This window comes from Lotus japonicus, chromosome 3 (assembly GCF_012489685.1).
Source record: "Lotus japonicus ecotype B-129 chromosome 3, LjGifu_v1.2".
NCBI classification, from domain to species: domain Eukaryota; kingdom Viridiplantae; phylum Streptophyta; class Magnoliopsida; order Fabales; family Fabaceae; genus Lotus; species Lotus japonicus.
In genome coordinates, this window is record NC_080043.1 from 15,511,375 (window position 1) to 15,521,653 (window position 10,279).

At 34.7% G+C, this 10,279-nt stretch overlaps 1 protein-coding gene across 1 annotated transcript; it reads left to right on the plus strand.

The window, feature by feature from the left end:
- The first annotated feature begins 390 nt into the window (after positions 1–390).
- LOC130748379 (uncharacterized) lies at positions 391–8,064 on the plus strand. Its single transcript, XM_057601601.1, has 8 exons — positions 391–952; positions 1,269–1,324; positions 1,424–1,469; positions 3,675–3,752; positions 5,393–5,503; positions 6,263–6,337; positions 6,441–6,520; positions 7,546–8,064. Exons 1-8 carry the CDS (start codon positions 494–496, stop codon positions 7,652–7,654), a joined length of 1,014 nt encoding a protein of 337 aa, XP_057457584.1. The 5' UTR covers positions 391–493; the 3' UTR covers positions 7,655–8,064.
- Positions 8,065–10,279: the final 2,215 nt, after the last annotated feature.

The window sequence follows — 10,279 nt, forward strand, 5'->3', positions numbered from 1 at the left end:
AACGGAAAATTCAAAAGAAACGTAAGAAAGAAAGGGGAAAAGGCTGAAGGAAAATGGGATTGAGGATGTACGGCTGTGATTGATTCTTTAGGAAATAATGTGTACTTTTACTAAAATGTCCATGCTAAAAATTACATGGTAGTGCATTGAATTGTTCAATTCCTTAGTTACCCTCCAAGCTGCACAAACTCTGCTTTTATATATATTATAGATAGATAGATAGATTATAGATAGATTATAGATAGATTTTGATAATTTAGTTCTATAGAATAAAATTTATTAGATTTCCATACCTTTGTTGCCGACTTCCTATAGGCCGTGAAGAAACGTAACTATCAAACCAAGGTGTTATTTAAAATATATTTTTTTCTCTTTTTCTTCGTTTCTTATTTTCCCTTTCCCTCCCAATTTTCCTTCTCCCCCATCTGAGAAAATAAAACCACACAACACAACACAACCCAACAACTTCAATTCTTCATTTTCCTCCTCCGCCATGCCCGTCGATCCCGCCGCCGCCGCCGCCACCACCACCACCGCATCAAGACCTATATCTCCACTCCCTCACCCACACCCACACGCTCACCACCACCACCACTACCAATCACCACCACAGCAACAACAAACCCTTCCAATTCGCGCCCCAAACCCTCAATTCCCCAAACCTCACGATCCATCATCTCACCACTATCTCTACCCTTTCGCCTCTTCCGCCCGCGGCGGCGGCCCCTTCGTTGCCAAAGGGTTTGGACCCCTCCCCGCCGATCCTACTGTCTCCGGTTACCCTCCGCCGCCGCCACCTTCTCTTATGTACTCTCATGGCGTTCGCGGCATGCACTTGGATTATCTCACTCACGCCTTACACATGAACAGGCCTCCTCACTTGCCTTACCCCCATACGGGTCACGCTCCTCCTGCTTCTACTGCCTCGCCTCCGGTTAAAGGTCACACCAAGGTCTCACCATTGAAACTCTCTTTGCTGTCTTGTGGTTTTTATTTGTGTGAAATCATGAAATTTTTGGTTCTATATCTTCAATTATGCTTTTCCTTTTTGTTATCAGGTTCTATTATGTTCTCCAATTTAAATTAAGTAATTGTACAAATTGGCTTCTATTGTTGTGGTGAACTTGAATTGAATACTGTGCTTAGAAAGTGTGTCTTGTTGTTGTGCTTTGAAATCAGGATCACAAACTTATTTTGAGATGGCATTTTCAAGTATTGCTTTCATTTTCTTATATTAATTTTTTTTGGGTTTTTGGTTCTGTCTTTAGGCTACTGCTAGATCTGCGGCTTCGGATGTCAATGGCCACAAAGATACCAGTACAAGGTGAATTTTTTTAATGATGTGTGGTGTATTCAATTTGGCGTTCTGTCACATTTTATTTTGGTCGTGGAATTGGATTGATATCTTTGATGTGTTTCTTAGGGAACGAAGCAGAGATGAAACTTTTGTCGTAATCAGAGACCGTAAAGTGAGCCCAAATTCTCTTGTTTTACATAATTTGAATTGTGTGTCTTATAGTGCAGCTCCTAATGAATTCATCTACATTTATTCAATTTGCGAGAATTGGGCGCTCTTTCTTTTTGTGTGTGATGTGTACCACTTAAGTTTCAATAAATTGCAATGCATGTTTGAATTCTTAAAAAACACATTTGGAACTGCATGATGAGCTTAGATCTGTCTCTCACAGTTTCAGGGCATCTCTTGCACTGTATATCCTAGCCATTGTATTACTGTTTCCTAATCTTGTTTCAACTTTCGTATTTTGATTTCTTTCTAAGTTAAACTTCTTTTGTAAACTTTCAATGGTTGTGATCCAAGTACTCTTTGCCTCAAATAAGTTGATGGCACATATATTGTTTTCTTTTTCCTCCTGTTTTCAATTTATACCTTATAACATGTTCTCTATACTCACTTTTTTAGATGGTTTTATTCTCTCTAGTCAAACAAAGTTGTTCCATAAAGCGTAGTGGATATTGTTGTCATTTTCTCCTGTGATTTATTAGGTATCATGCAGAACTCCACCCATAGCTCTTTACCTCAAATTCATTGAACAAGTGGGTTTTATTATTCATTGACCAAGTGGGTTTGGTAGCTCTTCCCTCGGTCTTCTTTTGTCCTTGTTCTTACAAGGAAAAAGGTCTCTACAAGATAAGTAGCAAAGTAAAGATGAGGAGATTGATGATTCTTAGCTTTATAGTTGGGTGTATTTTGTTTGCAGGTAGAGATGGTCACAATTAAGAATAAGAGTGAAGAGGTTTTAATTAGTTTTATTGATGTAAATATAGAGGCCTACTTTGTAATTCATAAATTTGAACTTACAAAATAAAGAGACAGGTGAAGAATTATTGCAGAAGTTATAAGATAGAATTTATCTATGGCAAGTGTGGCATAGGGTAGCGCAATCCTCACCCCTAAGCTGGCATTTTAGGTAGAGTTAGGCGTAACCGGAATTTTTAGATTGTATCGAAGTCTATCCTATATTCATATATAGGGCTACTCCGGCAGATGACCAGTCATGCAAACTTCACGCTCTTGAGGCGTAAGAGGGAAGTGTGAAGGTCCCACATTGACTAGAGATACAACTAAATAAGTCCTTATATAGGGTAGAGTAATCCTTACCCCTATGAGCTAGCTTTTGGGTAGAGTTAGGCATAACTCAAATTCTAAGAAGTAAATGAAAATATAGAATGTGTGCTAAATGCGAATTAGTTTATAAATGAAAATATAGAATTTGTCTTCTCTAATTTCTATTATTAATTATGAATGACATGAGTTTTAAGGACTTTCTATTATTATTTTTGAGCATTTATTTATATATACATAGTACAAATTATATAAAATATATCAAGAATTTACCGTAGCGGCCATCCTGCTATGCGCTATACCGCTACAGCGTTTTGGGGTCGGTCGCTATCAGGGATTGACAACACTGCTATGTATTTTTCAGTTATAGTTTACATTAAATAGAAGAGTTTAGTTAAATTGATGCATGGTTTTGTTAAAAAGGTAAGGAAGTGAGAGAAAGAAGAAAGAAAAATCAATGAATACAGCTCTCAAAAAAAAAAAATCAATGAATACAATTACAGGCAAGGAAAAGGAAGTAGCATATTAGAGCAAGATAAAATAAAATTACTTCTATAAAGCTTATATTCAAACTGCAGTACAAGTGAACTTTACCATGGGAATAGGGGAGGGCTAAGAGTTCTAATTTCTGTACCTGAAGTCCAATAGGAAAAATGATCTAAAACATTGGTTCTAAATAACGAATCGTGAAGGTTCTTAATTAATTAGTTCAACAAAATAAGTTCTTAACGTAGCAACTAAATTGAAAGCTTTTAAGATGTCAATGTATTACAACCAACCTTGACAGTTTTGTTACTTAGGACCTGTTTGGCTGATCTAAAATCATGTTTCTGCTAAAACAATCAAGTTAAACTGTAGCTCAAGTTGTGCAATTTTTTTATTTTTTTATTTCTCAAGATCAATTCTGCACAAGTAAAGTAGTTGTAAAAAAAATATGGGTTTCACATCGATTATCAATTCTATTCCCTCAAAATCTATTGTGGTAAATTCACTTTTTGAATATAACATTGAAACACATTTTGGCATCAATTATTTCAAAGTCATTTCTCTTCAATCGATTGTGCTAATCATGTTATTTTTCAATTTTTAGGTCAGATTAACAGAGAATGCTTCGCTGTATGCACTTTGTAGATCATGGTTGAGAAATGGTATAATTGAAGAAAGCCAGGTCTGAGTTATATATTTGTACTTTCTAGACTTTAGTATCTGCTTATGAGATCAATCAAGTAATGATGACTTGCTAAAGATTCCTCTGCAAGTCTATAGTTTGATATGAGGAAATGATGTGAACTACATATATGTTTTGATGATTTACAAAAGTAGCAGCAACTTTAGCCAAACTATCTTTTTTTTTTCCGGTAACAAGCCAAACTATTTCTATGATAGAGTAGAATTCACATTTTTTATCTTGTGCACTCAAACTACTACTAATAAATAATTGAACTGAGGAGTTTCGATATTTGTTTTATTTAATGTTACTGTTGCGAAAAGTCTCACATTGACTAGAGATATTGCCAAGATAATCCTTATATATGGGAAAACAGTCCTCACCTAAAAGCTAACTTTTGGGGTAGAGTTAGGCCAAACAAATGGATCAAAAAAAGGGGGGGGGGGACTTTTGCAACGGGCTATACCACCCAAACCAACTGAGGGAAGTCGCATCTGCCCCATCAAATTCTAATATGATATCAAAGCCTATTCTAGATCCATTAAGTGGAGACCACCCGTAATTGGGCACCCGCATATGTTAATTCCTGCATATTCCACGCTCCAGATGTCCAGCCCTAGGCGTGAGGGGATGTGTTGAGAAAAGTCTCACATTGAATAGAGATATGACCAAGATAGTCTTTATATATGGGAAGACAATCCTCACCTATAAGCTAGCTTTTAGGGTGGAGTTAGGCCTCTCAAATTCTAATAGTTACCCTTTGTACAAAATATATTTGATTTGCAACTAAATAAACGTAATTCTCAATGAAGTTATGCTCTAATTGTGGAGTTTGAATGAATATATTATTTTTGAAAACTTTCCAAAATAATTAATTGGTCTTAATTCTATGATGATTCATGAATCATCTAGCATCTATGGAATGAGAGAAATAGGTATGTCTTTAAGAATTAGATATCCATGGTTTCCCTTGGCCTATTTAAGTGTTTTTCCAGTGGAATGGACTCAATCTTGGTAGTAATTTGTAACAATAGGGCATAAGCAGTTCACCAACCTGGTAGTTTACTAGCTGGATTACGTAGTCTGGGTTTAAAATATTGTGACTTGGATATAACTTTTCCACACAAATGTCAAGTTTTATACCTGATGAAAGTAAGCTAAATTTAAATTATTTTGATCCAAATCATCGATGGAAGCTGTTTAGGCATTAAAACCGTTGCTGCTTCACCATAATATAGCTTTTACTTTTGTTGGTGAAATATTGATCCAATGTAGGCCTATCATATAGGCCTTAAGGTTTTATTACAGTAATTTCTATGGCTTCTTTATTTATTCCCTGACGATGGAATACACCAGATTTTTTTCAGAAGCTTAGAAAAACACTTCTTGGGGTGATCTAGTTGCTTTGTAATTTGCTAACACAATAAAGAGAAGTTTATAATTTTTTCTCTAATTGATCTTCTCAAAATTGGTTAGAAAGGCAGTTTTGCTTTCTTCCTTTCTAATTTTCTCATAGTGCAGTTCTAAAGGATTATGATTTATGGCCAGTGACATGCTTTTAGGGGACGACTATATAATATGCATCAATTTATTTTGATGGGTTATTTATTTATAATCTCATGATTCATTATACTCCGCAGCCACAGCAGAAAGAAGTAATGAAGGCACTTCCCAAACCATTGCCTGCATCCATGGTGGCTAGTCATATGTCAAACAAGAATGAACATGAAAAAGATGATGAGCAGGAAGAGGTCTGGTTTTCTGGGATAGTTGCATTTTGTTAGAAATATAATCATGCATGTGTCCTTTACCTAATAGCGTAAGCTTTTGAATTAATTGGTTCCTTGACATGGTATCAATGCCTCTATGACTAAGTGGTCTAGAGTTCAATCTTTGCCGCCCCCAATTTTTCTAATAAAAAATTGAATTTCAGCACATGGTAGGTGGGCCTGTGCATTATCCACGCTTCAAGCCCAAGTGGGTTGTTGCGTGAGGGGACGTGTTAGAGATATAATCATGCATGTGTCTTTTACCCAACAACTAAGCTTTTGGGATAATTGGTTCATGACTCCTATATTAAAGCCATGTGTGAATGAAATCCTTATTAATATGGATGTGAGAATTGATTTATGAAGCTTGGGAAATTAGCTCTCAGCTTTCTCATTTATCCTTATACTAATTGAATCCCTGTATTTCAAGGATTAGATGAACTATTTACAACAAGTTTCTGGAATTTCCTAACCTAAATATATAAATAATTGGATTTCAATGTAAAAGGAAATAAGACACTTAGGAAATAGGGAAATCCTCAAGACATAGAAAATAACCATTCCATTGACACAATTTGTGTTGTTGAATAAGTTTTATTGGATAGTGCAGTTTGTGTGTGTATATATTTACAGATATATGATCAAACTGTTGTTGAAATTATAGTTATTTCTTCAGTTCTATGCCAAGAGTTTGATCCCATTAATCTGTATCGACTGAGTTATAATCATCTATGCTTTCAGAGCGAGGAGATTCGTATCCTCCAGGAGACTGGTATGCTCTCATCAGCAGAAGAAGTAACGAAGAGACATATGAAAGTATGAAAGATGTATTGAAATTAGAGTTATTTCTTCAATTCTATGTCAAGAGTTTAATGCCATTAATCTATATCAACTGAGTTATAATCATCTCTGCTTTCAGCTTGAGCAGTCTGTTATGCACTTATCAGTAAAAGATCTATTTAAGAGACATATTAAACGTGCCAAAGGAGTTAGAGCACGGTAAGTTCTATTTTAAACCCTCCCCCTTTGCCATCTTTATTTATTCATCCTGTACTAGTTGACAGTGCATTATAAGCTGTAAATACATCTTATGAAGGTTGTAGATTAATCATAAAGATTATGACAAATTTTGAATCCACATCACAGTAATTGCAAATCAAACTTTGGAAATAGGCTCAATATCTTAGACAGTCTATGTTGAATGGATATTAATGTCCATGCCATTAAGTCGCTTTTATAATTACTTGCTCGTAGCATATGAACTTTGCTAGGAAGCTGGAAACCCAAAGAGAATTAATGAATTACTCAGATATGAATAATTAGTTGCCAAAAGCCTTTGGTTTTCCAGTTTCTATGATATATATATGCAGTTTAAACATGATTCTATTTCGGATGACATGCACTTTACATGTTTATCACCTTATAAACATTAAGGCATTTGTTTACAATGTTTGTTAGTTTTATGCACAAAAATTATAAGAGAACATCCCTTTCAGAGTATCAGTGCTATTCTGAATCTAGTAATACATTACTACATCGTTATGGAGCTTTATTTTCTTGCTGGAGCATTAAAATAAAACATTTGTGCTTTTCCTTCTCTTTGGTTGCATATCCTAAAATGTAGTATATACGTGGCTGTTTATTTCGTTGACTGATGATTGCCACATTTTAAGTGGAAGTAGCCTCCTTCTGTTGAACATGTCTTGGGAACTGTAAATCTTCTATTTTCTGTGAAATGATGAACCTTATACAAAGAGACATCAACTTTGCAAGGACCTTTGATGGCACACATAATAATGACTATTTGTCATACTGATCCTAATCACTCTAAATTTGGCATCTAAATCACTCTATATTTGGCACTTTCATACTACTAACTTGTTTGGTACAATCCTGGACCGTAAAAAAAAACTTGTTTGGTACAATCCTGGACGCAAATCTTAGTTTTAGGATAAATCATGCTTCAAGATGAAATAAATATATCATATACTAACGATGTTATTGCTATCCTATGTTGCTTGTAGCTTAAGGGAAGAACGATTGCAGCGCATCAAAAGGTACAGGAGTAGGCTCAGGCTTTTGCTTCCCCCACCTGTTGAACAGTTTAGAAATGACACAGCTGCTGGGTACTGACCTTGCTGACTCTACAGACATGGCATCAGGGTTATTGGATGACACTAACAGGCATGTATTGTTTGTGTTTCCTTGAAAAGAAAGGTGCCTTCCCCGTGATAGCCAATGTAAAAATATAACTGGAAATGGATGTGAATGTTCAGCTTCTCTATATAAATTCTACAGTAGCGTACATCTGACCTATAAATTGGCAATGGTTTGAATGAGTACAATAAATTAGAAATACCTGTAAGCCAACCAACACCACCACCAACAACAACTGTATGCCTACCAATTGTTGTGTATTTTTTTATGGCTGATGAGATTACCAACTCATGAGGTATGAAAGGGTTGTGTTTGGATTAGTTTGATTCAAACTGTAAACTAATTATGTTTTAATATCTTTCAGTTTTATAACTTTAATTTCGTTATGATTTTGGACTTTTCTTGACACCTTGTTTACACTTTGAAGGTATAGATACTAAACTGTATTAGTTCGCTTTAAGGCAATTTTGTAGTCAAGCTTTGATTTTTTTTTTTTTTTGAAGTTTGTTATTTTCCAAAAGCAATTAGATTTCAAACTATAATGATTGTTTTGATCAATCAATATTCAATTTTGAGGCGTGTAGCCGAGAAATGTGTTTGGCTAAAAAATGTTAATTCTGCGTGTTTTTGGGAGCAATTACTGCAACCTAGTATCGCTTGAATTGGAGGCTAACTTGAGGTCAGAATTCCAATATTAGTTGATCTAATCATCCAATTCTCAATGGACTCATGTCATGTTAGTGTGTGATGAATTTTTAATTATTATGATAGTAACGGTTTAACCCTTTCAATTAGTGAATAATTGGTTTGATCGATGATAGAGTGACTTAACTAGTAGTTTTTTTGAGTTTTAAAAAAATTGAGGAAATACATGAAGATATAAGTAGGAGCTTTAGTCATTGAAAAAAAAAATAGGAGGGCTAATCACACACTTTCTAAACTATTTTTTTTTTCTGAGATATATGATTGTTTTTCAAACATATAAAATTTATTGATAAATGCATTTAAAATAGTGTGTTCTTACTTCTTAGGGTCTCTGAAAATAAAATAAAGGATATGATCTATTAAGGTCGAATACCTGTTCATATAATACCGGCAGCCAATTCACGACAAAGTTTCGTAATGCTCCCTCTTTTTTTCCCTGGCAATATCCTAACACAATTGTTTTTTTCTTTTTTTTTTTCTGAAAGGAACACAATTGTTATCTTTGAAGTAAAAAATATGGGTCGTCTTAATCACATAAACTACATTCAGTTTTTTTTTAACAAGTAAAAAATATGGGTCGTCTTAATCACATAAACTACATTCAGTTTTTTTTTGTTAAAAATATTAGTAAATTAATCTCTCCTCCGGGTTCGAACCCGGAACCCTTCACCCTTCATCCCACTCAACATAAAATCTATGTTGAGTAAAATTACTTCGTTTTTTTTAACATTAGGAAGATAAATTGCATCATCAAAATCTCTGTATCTTCCTCTCTCTAATCAATATGTCTCTGACTCTTACCACATAAGCTATCATTAAAGTGGTTTAATATTATTTTGACATGTATCTTAAAAATCTCTAACTCATGACGCATATCAAAATAATATTGGGTCATTTGAAATTGTAATTTTATAAAATATTTATTTCTAAACTATTTAGACAACCTTAAAAAATATAGTTTAAAAAAAAATATATATTGACATTTAAAATTAGAATGCCCGTGTAGTCAATTCTTCTTTTAATAAATTACACATTCTCCTAATCAAATCAAATCTCATTAAAAGAAATTGACTTATTGTAGTTGTTTTAGTCAATTCTTCTTTTAATAAATTACACATTCTCCTAATCAAATCAAATCTCATTAAAAGAAATTGACTTATTGTAGTTGTTTGAGCTAGTTGCAGACATAATAAGCTCGAAACAAAATTGGTTGGTAATGACGAAATACTTCATTTTAGAAGGTTTTGTGTTTGTTCTCACAACAGATGTGAGAGCTTAGGGTGTGTTTGGATGCACGTTGGATCAGGCCTGATCCACGTTTAAAGACCTCAAACGTGATTTTCTCATCTCCATTGATGTTTGGATGCTAAATGCTGATCCAATTCTGGCCCCAGAATTGGATCCATCCTAACACAACAATTTGTTGCTTCAGCATCAATGCTGATCCAATTGTCCCCTCACCCTTTTACAGATCCAATTCAAGTCTATCAGATCCAATTCCTGATAAATGTATCCAAACATAAATCACGTCACTCAAACTCACGTTTACCAGATCCAATTCTTCCAGATTCAATTCTGGCCAGATCAAATTCTGCTAACGCTAATCCAAACACACACTTATTGGTGAGTGATTTATATATACATAGCTTAATTGCATTTTTGGTCCCCCAACTATTGCCTTCCTACGAAAATTGTCCCCAAACTTCAAAGTTAGCAAAAAACGTCCTCCAACTATACATGTTGTTGCACTTTTGATCTGGCGTTTGCCTTCCGTGAGAAAACTAACGTGAGAAGCTGGTGTGGCTCCCTCACGCGTGTCTCACGTGACTTTCTTCAGAGAGCTTTATGACTGGACAAGTCACATGCTTCTCACGTGACTCTAAAAGGGTTCCATGG